Source organism: Eretmochelys imbricata, chromosome 3 (genome assembly GCF_965152235.1).
Source record: "Eretmochelys imbricata isolate rEreImb1 chromosome 3, rEreImb1.hap1, whole genome shotgun sequence".
Lineage (NCBI taxonomy): Eukaryota > Metazoa > Chordata > Testudines > Cheloniidae > Eretmochelys > Eretmochelys imbricata.
The window spans coordinates 101,295,137-101,318,440 of record NC_135574.1 but is presented as its reverse complement, the minus strand read 5'-3'; the positions used below and the strand labels follow the sequence as shown (position 1 = coordinate 101,318,440).

The following is a 23,304-nucleotide window of genomic DNA, read 5'->3' as shown; positions in this document are numbered from 1 at the left end:
GCTGTAACCTTGGTAGTTTAATACAAGCCTGGAGTAGCAAGTATTAATTTTTTTTCTTTACCTGGGGGGTCTTTTTAACTCTTTACAGGTAAAGCAAGTAGAGAACAGCTACCAAGAGGGATTTTACAGCTACCTGGCTGGCTGGGGTCCATCAAAGGGAGCTCCCCCCTCCAGCCCCACCCCCACACACTTCATTTATCACATGGCCAGCAGATGATAAGGAAGCAGAGAGAGAGAGACAGAAAGAAAATGTGGGGGGGTAAGAAAACCCTAAATGTATAATGGTGAAATGGAGAACTGAAGTTGCTTTGGACAGTTAAGACCTATCTATAGTTTTTAAATTTTCTACCTAAATACAATGGTGACGAACACTTTAGAAATATCATAGATAGATAACATGAAGGATCCCGAGCCTCAAAACCAGGTCCATGGGTCCCCAGCCAGTACGCAGACTGTGGTCACAACCCACCAGCTTATCAAAGCAATTGAGAAGAGGGCCAGCCAAGGTTTAGCTCACAAAAAGTCCCACCCGAAATGCTCCTAAACTAGGGGAGATATCTTCTGATTGGCTGGGAAGCAATACTTAATGCAGAAAGAGGCACAGTAATTTGTATAAGCAACTAAGGGATTCACTTGCTGGCTGCTATTACAGACTCTGCCTACCTGCCTGACTCCTAAGCCCTTTCTTCCTGCCTGTTCCTGGTTCCTTTTCTCCTTATCCCTAACCCCCTTCAGCTCCTGGTTCCTGCTTTCTTGCTTCACTCCATGTCCCCACTCTTATGCCCTACCCCTGACGATGGCTTCAACCCGAGGCTTGACTCCTGACTTTGATGAACCATCAATAAAAGTTCATGATAGGGCCCTCTTATCCTCCGGGCCAGTGGATATAGAAACAGTTCTTCTCTAGGTTGTTATCCAAGAGCACTGAGAGATGCTATAGTTCGATGCCATCCATTCCCTACACTTCCCTCTGATTCTGGGTATTTCTTGGCTGGCCCTCTACAACCCTCTTATCAGCTGGTGTGAACTAAGCTAAATTTCAGCGCTTAAGTTCTGTCAAACTACAGTGACTACAAAGATGTCTTTAGAAAAAATCCACAGACACCTTGCCCCTGCACAGGGACTATGATTGCCCAATCAAACTACAACCGGGGAAAACATTCCACTCAGCATATATTTGCCATGTCTGAATGTGAACCTAGCTGCACTGGGCACCTACCTTCAGGAGAACCTACCCAACGGTTTTATTCATAAGCCCAGTTTGCTTTCCAAGGCATCACTCCTCTTTATTAAAAAGAAAGATGGAAGCCTTGGACTGTATGTGGACTATTGGGCCATGAAGCAGGTCACCATGAAAAACCAATACCTGTTACCGAACGCTTTCCAAATGCATTATGATCACTTTGACTATCTCATGATGCTCTTTCATTTGACAAACACACCCATGACATTCCAAGGTTTTATTAATGATGTACTCCAGGACATTATGGACCAATATATGATAGCATACCTGGATGACATATTTATTTTTCCACACAGTACCAAACAACACAACCTGGATGTCCATTCAGTCCTGAAGAGGCTACATCAACATGGCCTCTAGGCTAAGTTAAAAAAATGCGTCTTTGATCAGTCTGTCATAGAATCCTAGGGTTCATCGTGTCTCCTACTAGTATCTCAATGGACTCACATAAAATAAAGACCTCCTCTAGTGGGAAGTACTGTGGAATGATCATGAACTACAATGTTTCCTGGGGCTGATGAACTTTTATCAGTGGTTCATCCCAAAATTCTTGGAGTGGATCACCCCTCTCACTGTCCTGCTCCACAAAAACACCAGGTTCCTATGATCTCTCAAGGCCCATCAGGTCTTGAGCAATTAATACTCACATTTATCACTGTTGGTCCACCCCAACACCATGCAAGTCATCACTGAAGCAGATGTTTCCAACTTGGTGATCAAAGCAGTGTTATCCCAAAAGGCACAATCCTCAACAATTGCTATATCCATAAGCCTTCTATTCCAGAAAACTCACATATGTAGAGCAAAATCATGAAATTTTGGACAAAAATCTCCTGGCAATTAAAAAGGCCTTCAAAGAGTGGTGCCACCATCTAAAAGGGACCCATCCAGGTGTACACCAATCATAAGAACTTTGAATATATATGTTTGAATATGAACTTTGTGCCAAGACCACAGCCAGTGACAATTGTAGTAGCCATTATTCCTTTTGTGCTTTGGTTTTGTGATCTCCCATCATTCCCATCTCCCATCATCAAAAAAGCAGGGCTGGCACATTCTCCCAGAAGGGCAAATATTACACTGGCCTAATGACTTGAACCTTAAAACCTCCTGCATCGATAGCCTCATAATGTAATGGGTGCGTCTCCCCACCAGGATCTGGTCATCCTCATACGATCAGCTTTGGACAATGGGATCCTTCCTGACGAGCAGGAAGCCATAAGTAAGGAACCCCACAATGTCCAAGATGGGGTAACCTATGTATAAGGACATATATATGTTCCCCTACCAGGCCTCCAAGGTCTGCAACCCTACAAATATATTATGACTCTCACCAGGCAGTTTGGCTGCTTTAAAGCTCAGCTCCTAGTCTCTCATGCCTTCTGGTGGCCTCATATTCAGGCCTCGTTGCAGGCCTATGTGGCCTCTTGCAATGTATGTGCTGACTCCAGTGTGCCACACAATAAACACTTCAGACTTTTGCAATCCCTCAGGATATTTTTGATGCTTCATAAACCTGAACCAGAATGACTGGTCCTTGCTTCTAGCTCAGGCAGAGTTTGAATACAATGGTTTGCGTACAAAGTTTGTGTACAAAGCAAAATACACGTCTATGGGGCAAAGCCCTTTTATTTCAAACTATGGGTTCTCCCCTTAGTTCTACCCAGAGCTACCCATACCTTCCCACAACCCAGCAGCTCTAGACTAGACACAACAGACATGTCAAACCCAAGATAACCTAAAAGTTCATCTGGAGGATGCCAAGAACAGCTACAAACCATGTGTGGGTCATCAACGACAGGAGAGGTCCACATTTTTGGTAAGCCAGAAGGTCTGATACTTTAAAAACCTACAGAAGAACAGGCTGTTTCATAAATTTGGTTATCAATCCCTTGGCCGCTATTGAATTTCCTGGCAAATTAATCCAGTTACCTTTGAACACAAATTACTTCATTCTCTCCAAATACACCCAGTTTTCCATGTATCACTCCTGAAGCTCCACATTCCCTCACCACTCCCAAACACCATCCCACCCTCCGCTGGTGTGTTTTTAAGACCATGGTGAGTATATTGTCCATGAGATCTTCAATGCCAGAATCAGGCAAAGTAGACGCTGGTATCTTGTAGACTGGGAAGGCTACAATCCTGAAGAGTGCTCCTGAGAACAGGCGCAAAGATCCAGGCTGCTTACCTGGTAAAAGCGTTCCTCAAAAAACACCATGGAAAACCCAGACCACTGCTCACATATGTGAAGAGGAAGGTGTGATGTAAAAGATTGCAAGCTTTGAACCCCAGTGCTCAGACCATGGCCGCCACCCAGCTCCTCACCTGAACCAGTGGAGAAGTCCAACCAAGCTGTAGCTCACAAAAGCCTTGTCCACAAAGCTCATGATTGGGGGAGTCATCCAGCCCCACTGATTGGCTGGACACACTACTTAAACCATAAATAGGCCCAGGAATTTGTCTGAGAAACTGGGTGGATCCATGGATGGCTGCTACTATGGACTCTGTATACTTGCCTGGTTCCTAAGCCCTGCTGTCCAACCTGGTTCTTGCCTCCTTATCCCACTTCTGCATCTGTTCCTGGTTTCTCCTTTCCTGCCTTGCTCCACATCCCTGCTTCTACATCTTACTCCGTCTTCGACCCCTGGCTTGACTCCTCACTCTGACTCCAGTTCTCATCTTTGATATGACTCCTGATTCCATCTCTGGATCTGACCTTTGGGTTGGCATCTGACTCTGACCAAGGTTACAGGCTCCTGATTCTAACTATTAGAACTAACTGTCCATGCCGTAGTCCCTACAGATAAATAGCTAGACAGGATCATTATTCTGATGTAGATACATTCATACTTGGAATTGGAAAGAGACCTTGAATTCATTTTATATTAAAACCTAGAAGAATATGAAGATGGTGAAGATGACAAAACAACAAAGACAGATAGATACTATATTAGTAATCTGATGAGCTATCCAATGCCCATAAAAACCTTTGATATTCTAACTATAATCTCTCTCTATCTATTTATCTACGTTTTTTTGATAAACACACACAAAAATGTCCAGTGTTTGGACTGACATTGTAGCAACCTTTTTGTCTGGAAGTTTGTAAAGTTATGTAAAATTCACCATTTTTTCTCTATACATTTCTTATACAGGACAGAAGTTTTCATAATGTTGCTAAAACACAACTGGAACACTTCAAAAGCCATTGAAAAAATTGTAAGGCCTTGGCCTTGTAGTTTTTATTAAGAAAGTTTTGCGGAAGGTTTTTTTCCACTCGTGGTAGAGGACCTGGCATCACTTCTGGAGTTCTGCCAGGGAATGTGTGTACCAGTTGAGAAAGATAAGAACTGGCTCCAACTTTAGTGTAATCGCCTCTTAAAGATCCACATAAAAGGTGTGCCTTCCACCTTTGCCATGGCAAACTATCTGCAGCATCTCCACACTTCCTTTCCCACTTTTGTTTGCTCTGGCACAGTGCACTTGAAAAACACTTTGGAGGAGCAGAGGGAATGAGAGGCAAGGGAACATCAAGGGAGTGGGAGACGGATTCTGGTGAAGAAAGGCCATGTGCAATTGAAGATGTGTTAGTGAGGGGAATAAAAGTAGGGAGGAAGAGTGGCAAAGATCTTGTTTAGGGAGCACATAAAGAACCTAGAGCTGCAGGTCAAGGAAGCAGCTATTGTGAGGAGAGTTCTGCCCTCTGATTCTGTTCCGATCACTAGGCCAGATTCCCCCACCACAACTCTCCCTTGGTGATAAATTAATCCACTACAGAAATAGTCTTATTCATACACAATCTCTATACACAAAAAATAACTGTTCATAACCTTCTATGTGTGCTGAACATCAGCTTATTTCATCCCTGAGCCATGTTGTGCCTGATAGTCTGACAACATTGTTCGGAAATCATGACTCCTGCTCTGCCCATCCCAGCAGTGACTGGTGCTGTCTGGAGTTCCAACGATTTTTGTTCAGACAAATGCACTATTCATTAACTTTCCTTATTCTGACATATTATAGCTGAATGATGTAGTAACTCACCAATCCCTGTAGATTTATACAATGCCTGCTTATGGCAAGGATATATCATTTTCACCTGTAAATGCCTGTGTATGGTTTGTATGATCCTCTCACAGCATGAACTGTTCTGGATTGGTATTTTATATACCCTTCTGGAGTCCACAGATAAACGCAAGAAAAAATCGGCAGCACGTATCAGCCTTTCTGTTACATATCAGGATAGAAGAAAATGAAAGAACACCCAAGCAATCTAAATGCCTGAGGTATGAATCCTTGGCTGAAAATATCACAAAAACAAGTTTTCTTTTGAGATATGTGTTACTTACTGTTCTGAGTTCTAATTCAGCAGAACAACTTAAGTGTTTGTTTAACTCAGTAGAACCTAACCATGTGTTCAAAGTGAAGTACATGCTTTAGTGCTTCGCTCAGTAGGGATGGTCTCCTGAAGTGAGGCCTTGGATAGAGATAGGGATAAAGTGAGAACAGTTTGCCTTGTGGTATTTCACTACCTATATGTCTAGTTGTGGCTTGAATTTAGATATGCAGAGACACATGGTGAGAACGATCATTCAAGACCCTTCATAATTTTTAGGGGGTTGAAATGGTCGAAGACTGAGGTGTGGAAGTGGAAAAAGGAGAACGAGACGCTTATAATTTCTAGCATATTTTGCCCATCCCTAAATGTAACTGACCATCTTTGAATTCCCTTTCTCTTATGAGGCATTCCCCTATATTAGAAGTCATTTAAGTAGTTCCTTTTTTCATTTATCTCGAGACTTAATTATTATAATTTAACATCTACATTGCAATAGAACATAGAGACCTCAGACAGGTTAGGGTCCCAGCAGCACTAGAAAATAAGGGTTTTCCCCTATGGAAAATATCAAGGAAAATGAAAAATCATTAATTTGGGCTGGAAAATGTTTGTGGTTTTTTTGCCACTCTAACGCCTCCTGGGGGCTCTAGTTCAAGTGCCTCAGGCCCCATTCTCCTCTACAGGCTGCGCTCCCTGGTTGGACTGTATCTTCTGTGATGTGCCACAGTCTCCCCTTTGGCTGAGTGGCGGTTAAATAGCATGAGAGTTCCATGGTGATGGTGCATTATGGGAGATGAAGTCTGGCTGTAGAAATTGGAAAGGAGTGTGGAGAGAGGAGAAGTGGAGTGTCAGGCACTGACGGCATTTCAGAACTGAAATATTTTGGACTTGGGATGAAATATTTTGGCTTGTGGCCATTAACTTTTTGGATGAGAAATTGAAAATTTCCACTGAAAACAGGCATTTATTGCAAAAAATATGTCTTTAGCCAAAAACCCAATTTTCCAACAAAAAACAGTTTTGACAGATCATTTTCAATCAGCCCTACTTAGCAGAGTAAATGACAGCCCCTGTCCCATAAAGCTTATAAGGTATAATTTAAAAGACCTTCTATGGCTTTATATTTAACATATTTAAGTAGACGCAAAGTTCATCCTCCCAGTTCCAATAGGGCTGTGAACCAAATCAAATAATCTCCTCACTGGGTTGTTTATGCATAATTTTTTTCAGTTGCAGCAGCAGAATGAAGAGTCACAGAGTAAATCTGCCAAAGAAAAGACACGATAGGAGACTTGTGAACTCACCAGAGACAGCTACAGGTCTTCTCTGCTGTATATATACACTAGCAGTGACCCAGTTAATCTGATAAGAACAGAGGGAACATTTCAAATGCATTTTCATTGAAAATTGCCACAAAGGAGTCTTACAAAGAAAAAAGCAAACAAACAAGCTTTGTGAGTTAATAAGAAAAAAATATATACACATTTTACACATAAGCTCCAAAACTGTTCATTGATTTGGATCAGAAGATTTTCTAACTGAAATCAAAGGCGAGAAACAAAAGCAAAAATCACAGCCAAAAACATTTTCAGTGAAGAGATGAATTATAGAGAGAGATCAGGTAAAAACATCTTTTACTCCTATGTAATGATGTAACCAACTGCATTTTGTAAAGTACTAGAAGAAATGCAATTTATTTGATTTTCCAGTCTCAATAACGGAATAACTGTAATAACAAAAAGTTTTCACGTGATTCATTTAGAGCAAATGTTTGTCTCTGTATCACAAGAATAACTTGATCCACGATGTAGAATAAAGAAGTCAATTGAATCTTAAAATGTGTGGCAAGATCATTGAGCAACTGTCTAGAGATGATCAGCTGGATCATCTTCAGTAATTTATGCTATTCCAATGACAGATAAAAACATCTGTAAATGGTATTAGTGAGCTGATAATTATCAATGTGAGGACCATAGGGGTGGCTAGAAATTTTGTTTTTCCTGAGATTGCAGTCTCTGAGAGTTTACTTTTACAAAATCTGTTGCTGAGCAAATGCTGTCCAATTTCTTATACATGTTAATGTCATATATCCTTTCAAAGTATTAAAGCAAGATAATATACTAAGATCCTTTCCTGAAAACACTCTTATTCACAGGTGGCTAGACCTATTGATTTCAGTAGTCTTGTTCATTGGAGTAAAGTTATACAGATGCTTAAATGCTTGTAGGAATAAACTTTATTAGACATAAGGTCTAATATTAATTCCATCAAAGTCATTTTTAAAACTCTCAATGACTTTAATGGGGTAAGGATTTGGCTTACAATAGATACGATACTTTCTATATCTTTGGTGTAAAAAGAAGAAAGGAGAAAGATCACAAAATGTTAAGCATACACACATTTTGGGGCATTCATATAGCGTTATTTATATAAGAAACAGAGTATAATGAAGCTATATTTTGGTATCAGCCTGGCATACCTGTTGTAAACCTGCAATATGTTTATAATGGCAAATGTTCGTATTTTTATCATGCAATGGAGTTTCCAATAGATTTTAGAAAAGTATGCCAGAAAGCTTTCATGTACTCTTTGGTTCAGAAATAGCTTAATGAACCTGACAAGCTGGGAGAAATAAAAGAAAACCAGGAATAGGTGAGGGACAAATAAAGGGGATGATTGACACAGGAGAGGGTATATGGACCTATAGAATTGAAAGGAGGAAGAAATGAGACTTGCAGATGGGGCAGTTTGTTTGATTAAAATCTGTATTCTATTGAAGAATGAGTCCCTGATGTGTACATAATGTAAGCATCTAATTAAATTTGGAGACCTTGTAGCATGAGAAACCCCCAACAACTTGAGTCTTGTGGTTTATGATGTAGCCAGGAACTCTTGTTGGCATTACTGGGGCACTACAATTCCTAATTTTACCACTGTGAAATAATGTTGATTAAATTCCAGAACTCTAAGAACATATAGATAACATGTGTACATCTATATATTATCACACATAGTCGCCACCTTCAAACTCCATCACTTTAATTCTATTACAGTAGAACCTCACAGTTACAAACACCAGAGTTACAAATTGCTCAGTCAATCACACACGTCATTTGGAACTAGAAGTACATAATCAGGCAGCAGAGACCAAAAAAAAAGAGCAAATATTGTACAGTACAGTACTATGTTGCACATAAACTATTAAAAACTAAAAGGAAAGATTAAAAAAAGGATTTGACAAGGTAAGGAAACTGTTTCTGTGCTTGTTTCATTTAAATAAAGAAGGTTAAAAGCAGCATTTTTCTTCTGCATAGTAAAGTTTCAAAGCTGTATTAAGTCAATGTTCAGTTATAAACTTTTGAAAGAACAACCATAATGTTTTGTTCAGAGTTACGAACATTTCAGAGTTATGAACAACCTCTGTTCCCGAGGTGTTCGTTAACTCTGAGCTTCTACTGTATACACCAAGAATTGTGTAGCAGTTTGCTGGCATAAGGAGTAGCATGCAGATGAGAGTGTGCAGCTTGTAATGTGACAAATATGTTTTTTTTTCTTCTTTTATATGTATATTGTAATAGTAAATACTGGTTTAAATAAAAAGTATTAAATAAGAACTATCTATAATAAAGGATTAATAAATTTCACTAAATTTGCGTTGTTTTACCTGTTTCTCAAATCTTTCAATGCTTTGAGGCACAGATTGTTTAGCACACCTGAATGACTCCTTAGCACTATGCGGTTATATTTCTCTTAATCCTAGCCAAGTATGTGTTGGGGTAAGCACCTAAGTGGATTAATATTACAAACAGAAACTTGTCTGCTGGTATATACTCAGTGACCCATCAGAAAGATTACTAAAATGGGGAGGCTGTCAGTGAGTTTTTGTCACTCTTTTACCTTGAGGTCTGGCCAGCTTCACAAAGTGCTTCATGTTAAAATCTTTACATTGTCAACCAATTTGGGTTTTCTGATGCTGTAATATCTCTCCTGGAAGTATGGTCCGTACCTTCAGGAATAAAGATCTATGAGGTGATGAGGAGAGCTGTGCAAATCAGGTGAGTGTCATGTGTTTGAGGCTTTCATTTTCCAAACCCCTTATCAAGGTGCTTATAGTGTTGAATATAAACTCCATAGCAAAAATATCCAATATTACTTAGAGGTTCTGAGCACCTTAAGATTCACAAGTATTTAGGAAATGGTTCAGCCCATTTTTTTTTTAGCATAGGGCTAAGTTCCGCTATCTCTTATACTGGTGTAAGTCTGGAGTAACACCTCTGAAGTAAATGGGAATTATTCTGAATTGACATGAATGCAAATGAGAGCAGAATCAGGCCCATTATTTTTAATTTTAGATGTTAATAAACTAATGTGAAACACAGGTCTGCAGATGTTGCTGCTGTTCATGTCACTTTGTTTATTTTTTCTTTTTCCCCAGGACTGGCTGTATTGTAATACTTTGGAAAAAGTTACTGTCGTTGATCCCAAATCATGAATTCATCCACCCTCTGGAGTCCACAGAATGTGCAGTATTGCTTTGACTTTGTTAACAATTCATGTCCTAGAAATGTAAGGACTACAATAGGTCTTTGGGCTATGTACAGCTTCATGGTGGGAGCAATAGTGCTCACAATGGGTGGAAATATGCTTGTGATCATTTCCATCGCTCATTTCAAACAGCTTCACTCTCCAACCAACTTCCTGATCTGCTCCATGGCAACTACAGACTTTTTGCTTAGTTTCATGGTTATGCCCTACAGCATGATCAGGTCTGTTGAGTCATGCTGGTATTTTGGAGACCTCTTCTGCAAACTCCATACTTGTTGTGATATAATGCTCTGTACCACCTCTATTTTCCATCTGTGTTTTATCTCTGTTGACCGTTACTATGCGGTATGTGACCCACTGTATTATGTCACCAAGATAACTATCCCCATGATAGTACTATTTTTATTAATTAGCTGGTCTGTCCCATTCTTATTTGCCTTTGGCCTAGTTTTCTCAGAGTTGAATATTGAGGGCATTGAAGTATATGTTGCTTCAATTGACTGCAGTGGTTTCTGTACACTCATATTTAACAAGCTTTGGGGAGTGCTGGCTTCTCTAATAACCTTCTTCTTCCCAGGCACAGTGATGGTGGGAATTTACGTCCACATATTTACAGTGGCAAGAAAACATGCAAGACAAATTGCTAAAATCCCCAGTGCAATAATATGTGTCTCTGCAACGACAAACAAAATCTCTGCAAAAAAAGAGAACAAAGCAACTAAAACTTTAAGTTTAGTCATGGGGGTGTTTCTGTTTTGTTGGCTGCCTTTCTTTATTCTTACAATAGCTGATCCTTTTATTAACTTCTCAACACCTGAAGACTTGTACAATTCCTTCCTCTGGCTGGGATACTTCAATTCTACTTGTAATCCAATCATTTATGGTTTATTTTATTCTTGGTTTCGCAAAGCATTTAAAATGATTGTGACTGGTACAATTTTCAGATCAGATTCCTCTACTTTTACTTTGTTTCCTGCATACACTTAATTAACCAGGTATGGCTTTTATGACTGGATTAGCATTAATAGATGCCTGTGCTATTTCTGGAGATCTTTTAGAACAGTTCACATAGAGCCCTATATCTTGACAACATTTACAAGAATCTGCACATGCTTTTGGAGAAACTCTTTTATAGCATGTAGTAGGTATTGTTGAAGGATTAGCATGCTGTCTTAGTGAGCTGTTTGTCTGTATAATAGGAAGTGAGAGAACTGTCTGGCAAATTATACAGTACATTCTATCCAGCTATGTTCCTGTATACACAGTGATCATTTTGACAACTACACTAAAATGTAATTTCTGTCCAAGTCCAGTATTTAAGCATTAATTTGTTATCTAGTTGCCCATGTGAAAAAATGGAGTCCCCAGCATTGTAGGCCTGCTATCTCCACCCTTACTCCAATTGAAAGTATCTTTCTCTAATTCTCAGCATGTTTAAGGGTAACAAAACTAAGCCCAAAATGTTTTCTCTGGCTGAATAACTGATCTTTATGTGCATGCAAGCTAAGCAAGCCAGTCTCATACACACCAGTCAATGAGTAATTAAGTGTCTAGCAGAAAAGTGTTCTGAATGTTCATTGATTCAGTGTTCGGTTTGGGTTGTAGCTGCTGAGAAATCACCTCTGTCTCCATGCATTACCAAAGTAGTCGAGATCAGCTGAGAATCTTAGCAGTCCCAGCAAATATGTGGGAGCTCAGAGGATGCCAGGGAATGTTGTGAAAGGCCAAAAGTATGACTGGGTTCAAAAAAAGAACTATATATATTCCTAGGGGTATAGGTCCATCAATGGCTATTAGCCCGGATGGGCAGGGATGCAACACTATGCTCTGAGGGTCCCTAGACTCTGTTTGCAACAAGATGGGAGTGGACAACAGGGGATGGATCGCTTGATGATTACCTGTTCTGTTCATTCCCTCTGAAGCACCTGAAATTGGCCACTGTTGTCAAATCAGATACTGGACTAGGTAGACCTTTGGTCTGACCCAGTATGGCTGCTCTTATGAAATGGTGCATTTTTGAAAGAGGGCAGATGCTGGTGACTAGGTTTGTTCTCTTGTACAGTCAAAGCCAAACTCCACCTCTTTATGCTGGCTCCTGTCAGCAGGACAAAGAAGATCTCTTGTGGTGAAAGGCTAGCGCTAGTTCATATTTGCCATACTAATTTTGTACTGCTTATGAACCTTCATGCAGAGACAGCAATGATAAGATGAAGTTTAAACACTGGGAATAAATAAAAAACTGATAAAATGTCTTATATTTAATGCCCTACTTAATTTGTAATAGTGCAGAAATTACAGATCCAGCAATATTAGGCTTCCCCTGCAATTTCATCCGACACCAGGAGTCCCGGGCTGCTGACAGCTGGGGCTCTCCCTGTCAGCTCCCAGTGGCTGGTGGCTGGGTCTTGCCCTTTCAGCTCCATGCATTGCGGGGCTCCTGGAAGAGCCCCTCTCCAGAACATCCCTTTCTTTCCCCTGCTGCCTCCTAACATGCCCCCTGACCCTAGAGAGCCGAGAAGGAGTGAAGTGAGCTTGGTTATACTGTTCTTTATATACTTTACTCCTGAGGGAATTCTGCACCAAAAACTTAAAAATTCTGCACACAATATTTTAAAATTCTGCAAAATTCTACAAATTTTATTTGTCATTAAATAATGTGGAGACACCAGCATGGCAGTGGGGTGCACATGCCACTGGCTACACGGAAGTGGGAGATAACCCTTCATCCCCACCCAGGACATGGACTCGACGGTGAGGCTATAACCTGACCCTGAAATAGTGCAAGGGCTGGGCCTGCCACAGAAACACCCCAGTGCCCTGTACCTCTGTGGTAGGCACACCGGGTGTAGGCAGACAGGCAGGATCCAAGTGTGGAGGGACTTAGTGCAGGGGGATCAAGGTGTGGGGTAATCTGGGTGTGGGCAGCTCAGTGGGGGAGTCCAGGTGCCGGGGGATCTGGATGCACAGGGGCTCATGGTGGGAAATCTGAGTGCAGGGGCAATGGGACTCTGCCAGGGGTCCCAGGTGAAGGGGGTTGGGCAGATGGGGGAGCAGCTTCCAGTATAGTGACCCCTCCCCTGGTGGCTGAGGAGCAATGGGGCAGGAAGCAGGGTAGGGGGGGTTTGGAGACAGGTCAGTTTTCTGGAGGTGGGTTTGACTTGGGCCTGGCTGCTCTTTACAGGGGAAGTGCACTCCGCCCCGATCCCCAGCCCAGCTGAAACTAGCAACTGAGCTCGGTGCAGGGTAGCAGCCACTGGCTGTGGCTGGGAAGGGCCAGGTGTGAGAGGGGTGGGGCTCAGCAGAGGGCTTGGTGGTGGGGATTTGGGCTGTGGGAGGGGGAGACAGCAGTGGGGGTCTGGGTGTGCGATGGTTTGGTAGACGGTGGGGTGGAGCTAACCTAGCCCCAGACCCACCTCCCACCACAGTGATTTGCCACACCACCAACTGCTCCAAGTGCCCAAAACCATGTGTCCATGCTTTGGGGAGGGGCACATGACCGCTCTTTTGGCTTCCATTGCTTCCCCATCAGAAAGTCATTTTTCTGTGGGGAAGCAAAGAAATCTGCAGGGGACAGGAATTCTGTATGTGTGCAGTGGTGGAGAATTCCCCAAGGGGTAATACTTAGACATAAAGGCCTTGATTAGAGATTGCAGCCACAGAAAATTGGCTGTAGCTCCCTGATCTGAAGTTGCCCAGCTCCAGTGCAAGTTATTTCTCCACCAAGATACTAAGCCAGTGGAGAACTGGACATAATGGAGCACTGTCCCACCCCACATTGCACCCTCCCTCTCCTTATGCTGGGCACTGTGGGGTGGGGGAATTGATGCAGGAGGCACTTGTGCTACCCCTGCCAGCTTTATGCCAATGCAAAATTTCCTTGTTGTAAGGGAACTCTAGGCTGCCAACCTCCATAGGCTCGAAGGCCACTTTTGTGCTGCTTACACTTATGGAGGAAAAAACAGACTGGAGAATCTGATCTTTCAGTCCTTATTATTCAGAAACTCTACCATTTTGCCCTTCATGTGCCATGAAGTGGCTTCTTTTCCCCAGTTTAAAAGTGACTTTTTAAAATAATTTCAGTGTTTAGTTTTGCTATGGAGTGCTGTCATAAATATAAAGGGAAGGGTAAACTCCTTTGAAATCCCTCCTGGTCAGGGGAAAGCTCATCTCACCTGTAAAGGGTTAAGAAGCTAAAGGTAACCTTGCTGGCACCTGACCAAAATGACCAATGAGGAGACAAGATACTTTCAAAAGCTAGGAGGAGGGAGAGAAACAAAGGGTCTGTGTGTCTCTCTATAGTCTGTATGCTGGGTCTTGGCCGGGGATAGACCAGGAATGGAGTCTTAGAACTTTTAGTAAGTAATCTAGCTAGGTATGTGTTAGATTATGATTTCTTTAAATGGCTGAGAAAAGAATTGTGCTGAATAGAATAACTATTTCTGTCTGTGTATCTTTTTTGTAACTTAAGGTTTTGTCTAGAAGGGTTCTCTATGTTTTTGAATCTAATTACCCTGTAAGATATCTACCATCCTGATTTTACAGGGGGGATTTCTTTATTTCTATTTACTTCTATTTTTATTAAAAGTCTTCTTGTAAGAAACTGAATGCTTTTTCATTGTTCTCAGATCCAAGAGTTTGGGTCTGTGGTCACCTATGCAAATTGGTGAGGCTTTTTATCCAACATTTCCCAGGAAAGGGGGGGTTCAAGTGTTGGGAGGATCGTTCATTGTTCTTAAGATCCAAGGGTCTGGGTCTGTAGTCACCTAGGCAAATTGGTGAGGCTTTTTACCAAACCTTGTCCAGGAAGTGGGGTGCAGGGTTTTGGGAAGTATTTTGGGGGGAAAGATGCGTCCAAACAGCTCTTCCCCAGTAACCAGTATTAGTTTGGTGGTGGTAGCGGCCAGTCCAAGGACAACGGGTGGAATATTTTGTACCTTGGGGAAGTTTTGACCTAAGCTGGTAAAGATAAGCTTAGGAGGTTTTTCATGCAGGTCTCCACATCTGTACCCTAGAGTTCAGAGTGGGGGAGGAACCTTGACATGCAAAAACATGGAGAACCCCTCTAGGCAAAACCTTAAGTTACAAAAAAGATACACAGACAGAAATAGTTATTCTATTCAGCACAATTCTTTTCTCAGCCATTTAAAGAAATCATAATCTAACACATATCTAGCTAGATTACTTACTAAAAGTTCTAAGACTCCATTCCTGGTCTATCCCCGGCCAAGACCCAGCATACAGACTATAGAGAGACACACAGACCCTTTGTTTCTCTCCCTCCTCCTAGCTTTTGAAAGTATCTTGTCTCCTCATTGGTCATTTTGGTCAGGTGCCAGCAAGGTTACCTTTAGCTTCTTAACCCTTTACAGGTGAGATGAGCTTTCCCCTGACCAGGAGGGATTTCAAAGGGGTTTACCCTTCCCTTTATATTTATGACAAGTGCAATTTCACAGGTGCTTAAAAAATGTTTTTTAAAAACTTGAACACTGAGCAGGACATCAGACAAGAGCTCAGGGAATAAACCTATAGAAGCTGTTTTTGTTTGAGGGTTCCCATGTGAGATTCATGTTCAGTCAGCAGCAAAATGCAGCAGAACAGCAAAGGGAATGAGTGAGCTCTGGGGAGAGGATATAATGGGTGTCTCATTAACAGTCTTTTTGCAGAGTTTTCGTCATCTTAAACTCCCATAATTAGTGTGACTCTTCTTAAGAACTTTTTGACTAAAGCTGTTTCAGATAGAACTCTTTGTTAAATTTTGGCTCCCAAATAATGGATAGAATGTGTACATTCTTATTATACAGTAAGGCCTTGAGTCCCAAGAATTGCCTGTAAAAGAAAGAGAGTGCTGCATGACAATCTCTCTCCCATATCTTTTGTATTTCCTCTGCTGGTCAGATTTCTGCAGTGTTCGTCTAGCTGGTTGCATCGACAGCTAACAGGCAATGCCAGTGCACTGCTAGCTCCTCCATTCCCTGCTTGAAGATTGTTTTTTTCAAATAGCACTGTTTAAACATACACAACTAAATTATTGACAGAGGGTGTATTGAAAGTGCTGGCAAAAATGCCTGTGGATGCAATGCACTCACAACCTCTCCCCCCGCACACCATTTGCTCAATTAAGTGGACATTTGCATACATCAGGTGACAGCATATCCATGGGCATGATATTGCAAAAACTCTGTAATGTTCGGTTAGGTATTTTGCAGGTGTGTGCAGTTTTTTGAGGGTGCAGCAGCTGAGTCACTCTTTGAAAAACTGACACAAAATGTGCCATATTGACTGCACTGGAATTCAGTTGCCTCTGTTTACTCAAGCAAATAAAAGATATATATAAGACATGTGTAGTCCAAGTCTCGCCTTTTCCAGAACATAATGCACAGCTCCTCTTTTGTGAAAACCTTCTCCCTCTGGTTAGATGGTTTCTTGTCACATGGTCAGTAGGTGATGAGGAAGCAGAGAGAGAAAGAAAGAAAAGGGGTGGGGGGAAGAAAGAAAAACCCAAATGTATAATGATGAAATGGACAATTGAAGTTGCTCTGGACAGTTAAGACCTATCTATAGTTTTGATATTTGCTACCTAAATACAATGGTGATGAACACTTTAGAGCTATCATAGATAGATAACGTGAGGAATTGTGAGCCTCAAAACCAGGCCCATGGGCTCTCCGCCAGTACCCAGAATGTGGTCACCACCCACCAGCTTACCAAAGCAGTTGAGAAGAGGGCCAGCCAAGCTCTAGCTCACAAAAGCCCCACCCACAATGCTCCTAAACTGGGGGAATCATCTAGTCCCTTTGTTTGGCTGGGAAGCAATACTTAAACTAGAAAGAGGCACAGGAAGCTGTCTAAGAAACTAGGTGATTCCCTGGCTGGCTCCTATTACGCACACTGCCTACTTGCCTGACTCCTAAGCCCTGCCTTCCTGCCTGATTCTGAAGCCCCACATTCCCTCACAACTTCCAGCAACCACCCTGGTAGATTGGGAAGGCTACAGTCCTGAAGAGTGCTCCTGGGAACAGGTGAGAATGTCCAGGCTCCTCACCTGGTAAATGCTTTCCACAAAAAACACTATGGAAAACCCAGACCACTGCCCACTTTATTTGAATGGGGCAGGGGTGATGTAAGAGTTTGCAGGCTTCAAACCCCGGTGCTCAGACCATGGCCGCCACCCAGCAGCTCATCTGAACCAGTGGCGGAGAAGACATCCGCCAAAGCTCTAGCTCACAAAGGCCTTATCCACAAAGCTCATGATTGGGGGAGTCATCCAGTCCCATGGATTGACTGACTTGCACTACGTAAACCATAAATAGGCCTAGGAAGCTGTCTGAGAAACTAGGTGAATCCCTGGATGGCTGCTATTATGGACTCTGTATACTTGCCTGGTTCCTAAGCCCTGCCGTCCACCCTGGTTTTGGTTCTTGTCCTTCTTATCCCATTCCCCCATCTGTGCCTGGTTCTTGCTTTTCATCCCTGCTTCTATATCTTACCCAGGCACTGACTCTGGCTTCAATCCCTGGCTTGACTCCTCACTTTGACTCCAGTTCTGACCTTGGGTTTGACTTCTGACTCTGTCTCTGGATCTGATCTTTGGGTTGACATCGGACTCTGATCAAGGTTCCAGACACCTGACTAAACCATTCAACATATCTGCTCATGCCATGGTCCCTACTGATAGATATATAGTTAGATAGACAGGAATTGGAAAGAGACCTTGAATTCATTTTATATTAAAACATAGAAGAATATGAGGATATGAGGATAGATGACAAAACAACAAAGACAGATAGGTACTATACTAGTAATCTGATGAGCTATTCAATGGCCATAAACACCTTTGATATTCTAAACATAATCTCTGTCTCTATCTCTTTTTTCTCTCTTTCTCACTCTCTGTATATATGTCCAGTGTTTGGAACTGACATGGCAGCAACCTTTTTCTCTGGCAGTTTGTAAAGTTATGCAAAATTCACCATTTTTTCACTATGAATTTTTTATATAGGACAGAAATTTTCATTATATTGCAAAAACACAACCGGAAAATTTCAAATGCCATTGGAAAAATTGTCCAAGGCCTTGCCCTTATAGTCTTTATGCAGAAAGTTTTGGGGAAGTTTTTTTTCCACTCAGGGTAGAGGACCTAGTATCATTTCTTGAGATCTGCCATGGAATGTGTACCAGCTTAGAAAGATAAGAACTGCCTCCAACTTCAACAGAATCCCCTTTTAAAGATCCATATAAAAGGAGTGCCTCCCACTTTTGCCATGGCAACCTCTCTAAGGGACCTCCACACTTCCTTTCCCATTTTTGTTTGCTCTGCTACACAGTGCAATTGGACAGGGCCACCCTTAGGATTTATAGGGCCCTACGCAGTACTATTAAACTGGTGTCCCTATGCCCGACGGCAGCCCGGGCTCACGGCCCAGGTGGGGAGGGACAAGGCAGCAAAGGATACCAAGCCGCTCGGCCTCCCTCACGGCGGCAGAGAGTCACAGTTCCCTGCAGAGACCCATGTATCCTCTCCCTCACGCAGAATGGACATGCAGAAGGTACCTAATTAAAAGCACTAAACTTGGGAATACAAAATGTCAGTCACAGGTTTTTTGATATGCCCTGAAGTTTGTCAGACATTTATTTGCAAAAACTTTGAAATACGGGTGAGTCAGCTGTCTTGCTGAATAGAACATTAAATATTATGGAATACATGATGCAGCCCTTCTCTGTTTTACATTTTCTTAACCTGTATTTCTAAGCTGATTTTATATTTTAAATGTACTCTTAAGCCTCCATAAAGTAATCATTCCAGATTACTACATATTTAACTCACTGAAACAAAGACATTATTTTAAATTAATCAGTTACAGAGGTTTAGTGTGTTCATAACAATGTTTATTGCTTTTAGAAAAAGGGAACTCTAATTTACTTTGTGTGAGCTCCATAACAATAGACATGTTTATGAAATTTCACCAACTTTAAAAAATATGTTTCCAAAGATTTTAGGCATAACAAAGGATTTTATATCTTAGTAAGGTACTGATTTTACTGGAGGGTTTTCTTAAAAGTAGTTAATCAGATAGTCAGAAGTAAAGAAAGGGAAACTCTTTGTCCAGCTATCTGGAAGGAAAGGGGTGTTGTCCCTTTAAGGGCTCTCTTCAGTGGGAGGGTGGGGGCAGGGGGGTGAAGGGAGAAAGGGATGGACAGAAAGGACCGGAAGACTTTGGAAGCAAGTTTTTTTTACTATAGCAATTAAAATGTGTATTTTAGATAAGTGTAGTCTTTTAAAGGATTTATTTAAAAAATGATATGTCTGAAGATCCAAGCATTTAAGTCTAAAGATGATTGTGCATCTAAAAATCTATGCAAGGATTTTTTAGAGATGTGATTTTTTAATCTTCACCAACTCACTAATGAAGTATTTTTAAAGCAAATTTTAAACTAAGGTCCTGTAGACTGACATGTTCTGAATAAATATTACAGTAATGCACAACTGTTTTTGTCAGTAAATTCAGAAACTGACATATATCTGGGGGCTGGCAAATGCCTGTTAAAAGGCTTCATTACCCCTTGACAGGTTTCAGAGTAGCAGCCGTGTTAGTCTGTATTCGCAAAAAGAAAAGGAGTACTTGTGGCACCTTAGAGACTAACCAATTTATTTGAGCATAAGCTTTCGTGAGCTACAGCTCACTTCATCGGATGCATACTGTGGAAAATACAGAAGATGTTTTTATACACAAACCATGAAAAAATGGGTGTTTATCACTACAAAAGGTTTTCTCTCCCACCACCCTACTCTCCTGCTGGTAATAGCTTATGTAAAGTGATCACTCTCCTTACAATAAGAAAAGGAGTACTTGTGGCACCTTAGAGACTAACCAATTTATTTGAGCATGAGCTTTCGTGATGCATTCATCTGATGAAGTGAGCTGTAGCTCACGAAAGCTCATGCTCAAATAAATTGGTTAGTCTCTAAGGTGCCACAAGTACTCCTTTTCTTTTTGCGAATACAGACTAACACGGCTGTTACTCTGAAACCTCTCCTTACAATGTGTATGATAATCAAGGTGGGCTATTTCCAGCACAAATCCAGGGTTTAACAAGAACGTCTGAGGAATGGGGGGGGGAAGGGGGTAGGAAAAAACAAGGGGAAATAGGTTACCTTGCATAATGACTTAGCCACTCCCAGTCTCTATTCAAGCCTAAGTTAATTGTATCCAATTTGCAAATGAATTCCAATTCATCAGTCTCTCGCTGGACTCTGGTTTTGAAGTTTTTCTGTTGTAATATCGCAACTTTCATGTCTGTAATCATGTGACCAGAGAGATTGAAGTGTTCTCCGACTGGTTTATGAATGTTATAATTCTTGACTTAGGCTTGAATAGAGACTGGGAGTGGCTAAGTCATTATGCAAGGTAACCTATTTCCCCTTGTTTTTTCCTACCACCTTCCCCCCCACCCACCCCCGTTCCTCAGACGTTCTTGTTAAACCCTGGATTTGTGCTGGAAATGGCCCACCTTGATTATCATACACATTGTAAGGAGAGTGATCACTTTAGATAAGCTATTATCAGCAGGAGAGTGGGGTGAGGGGAGAAAACCTTTTGAAGTGATAAACACCCATTTTTTCATGGTCTGTGTGTATAAAAACATCCTCACTGCATTTTCCACTTTTATGCAACCTATGAAAGAACTCTTTGAATCTACAAAGATCAGCATCTATGCTATGAATCTGAATCTCAAGAATTGTACTTATGTCTGTATATATACTGATCTTTTAACCAATACTCTCTCTCTTTTCTTTTTTAATAAATTTTAACTAAGTTAATAAGAGTTGGCTGTAAGCACGTATTTGGATAAGATCTGGAATATTCATTTAACCTGGGAGGTAATGTGTTTGATCCTTTGGGATTGGTAGAATTTTTTTATAGAATGAATAAGATTTTCAGTGATCCTCATCATATTTGTCTTGGGTGTCTGGGTGGAGGCCTGAGGCTAAGCTGCTTTAAGGGAACTGTGTTGTTGGCTTAAGGATAATCAGTGAGGCATTATAGAGGCCGTTTTGTGCTGGCTTCATAAATATAAGTATTGGAATATCCACCAGCTTTGGGGATTGTCTGCTCCATTATTTGCAGTTCACACTAATTGAGTGACCTCAGTTGGCTTCCCTGGGACCTCGGTCACAATGGGTTCTGGTGAGGAAAGGCCATGGGCAATTGAAGGTGCATTAATGAGGGGACCAGAAGTAGGGAGGAAGAGTGGCAAAGGGCAAAGATCTTGCTTAGGGAGCACATAAAGAACTTAGAGCTGCAGGTCAAGGCAGCAGATATCGTAAGGAGAGTCCAGGTGAGAAAGGATATTTTTCAGGGAGTCTGTGACAGATTTGTGGGTAGTCAGAGGGTCATGAATTTTAGATCAAAAAAAGGAGGGAGGGATTTGTGGATATTAAGGGTTTAGTCTGGGAGCCAGGAGCCTGTTTTAAAATTCACAGCAAGTCTATTGGGAGGAAAGGTTGTAATAATCGCCTGTTCTGGGTGATGAGAAAATCTTAGTTGGTCAGGAACTTCTTGTGGGATTGAGGGCAGGACTGGCTCTCACGAGGAAATATGGAAGATCATGGGGTATTGTGATTTCTTGTTTGGTTTTTGAGGTAAAAGGGATGGACATTGGGAGCCTATTAGCGCGTGGTGGAGGAAAAGTAAAAGGAGGGCTGGAATCTGCAGGAATGAGTGGGGATGGAGGGATGTTACAAGAAGACATGGCCAGGAGCTACTAGAACCCTTCCAAGTGAAAGTCATAGGCAAGGAGGTTCATAGGCATCCTCTGAAAGGGGTCGATAGATTCTGTGTGAGCATGAGCATGTTTAAGACTCCTTGTTCTTTAAAACAAGTGATGTTCTGTTGTACAAATAATGCTTTGTGCACTCCCTCAGGCATGTTATTCATCTGTGGGACCCATCTCTCCATCTGGATTATATAAAGCGTTGATTAATCGCACATCTCCCAGGTATGCCAATGGATACATCGTTAGAAGGGGGATCCACTCACTGTAATACAGATCACATAAGACAACAATAGGTGATTCTGTTTTACTGTAAGTACCATTATTTATAAACATAGTTTTATAATTGTATTTTGTTTCAGTTAAGAGAAATCCAGCATCATTGTGTGTGTGTTTGTTCAGAAATTAACTTCCTTCACTAATTCTGGCTGCAACCCTAGTGATTATTAAAAACTGAAATAAAATAAAGGAAAAAATATATTTAAGTACATCTGTCTAAACTTTCAAGGAGCATAACTAATGTGTGTTTAAAATCATATTGGTTAATTATCTGATTCATTAAAAATACTCATTGAAAATTCTCATGTGTATATCTATATATATTATGGTTAATGTTCCTGTTGAATAAGGAGTTACATAGTAATGACATGGGAGAAAAGTAGCGATAGAGTTTTAGGAAGTCTGTTAGTCATTACAACTGATTAGTTGAATGTGGAATATTCAGTCTTATAATGTTTTCTGCATTCATCTGTGTAACTGGAAGTATACAAAAATGAGCAATTTGCCCTTTTGGATTTTCTATCTGCAATATGACATGGATTTTTTTGTAAGAAAAGATCATTTTTCCATAAGAAGCAAACACAGTTTCTAGTCAGTCTCACAATAAAAAAATAATTATTTTCATTACTGATTGAAAACCTCTCAAAAACTAATTAAAGGAAAACATCACTGCCGGTGGAAATTCACAAGAACTAATTCATTATTATATAGGATCAGCTATAAAGACCCATTCACACACCCCAGCTTCCAGAGACTTGTACTCAATATACTTCTATGACAGAATGTTAACTCAATCTCCCTTTCTCCCTTTGCTATATTTCCTTCATTTATTCCAAGTGGTTGCATAAATAAATATTTCTGACTGAGAGAGTAAAGGAAAAATATATATGAAAAACTATGCCTTAAAAAGTTATAGGCAAATTCATCAAGAAACTGGCCTTTTTCATTTGAAAGATAGACACTCTCCAATGTATTCATGAACATGTGGTTTTCTTTCCCTCCTACCTTATTTTTTATTTTTTTTCACATAGAAGATAAAGTGTCTGGATCCCCATTAAAAGCCGAGTCATTTATTGGAAGTGTGGAAGAGCTGGAGAAGGTGTGGACAGCTGATAAGGAAGAA

At 41.1% G+C, this 23,304-nt stretch overlaps 1 protein-coding gene across 1 annotated transcript; it reads left to right on the top strand.

Moving 5' to 3' along the window:
- The first annotated feature begins 10,073 nt into the window (after window positions 1-10,073).
- LOC144262116 (trace amine-associated receptor 4-like) lies at window positions 10,074-11,117 on the top strand. The gene has a single exon (XM_077811753.1). The coding sequence runs from the start codon at window positions 10,074-10,076 to the stop codon at window positions 11,115-11,117; it is 1,044 nt and encodes a 347-aa protein (XP_077667879.1).
- Window positions 11,118-23,304: the final 12,187 nt, after the last annotated feature.

What these genes read in the sequence shown, in the direction of transcription:
- LOC144262116 (XM_077811753.1), top strand. Translation starts at nt 10,074, where the DNA reads ATGAATTCATCCACCCTCTGGAGTCCACAGAATGTGCAGTATTGCTTT.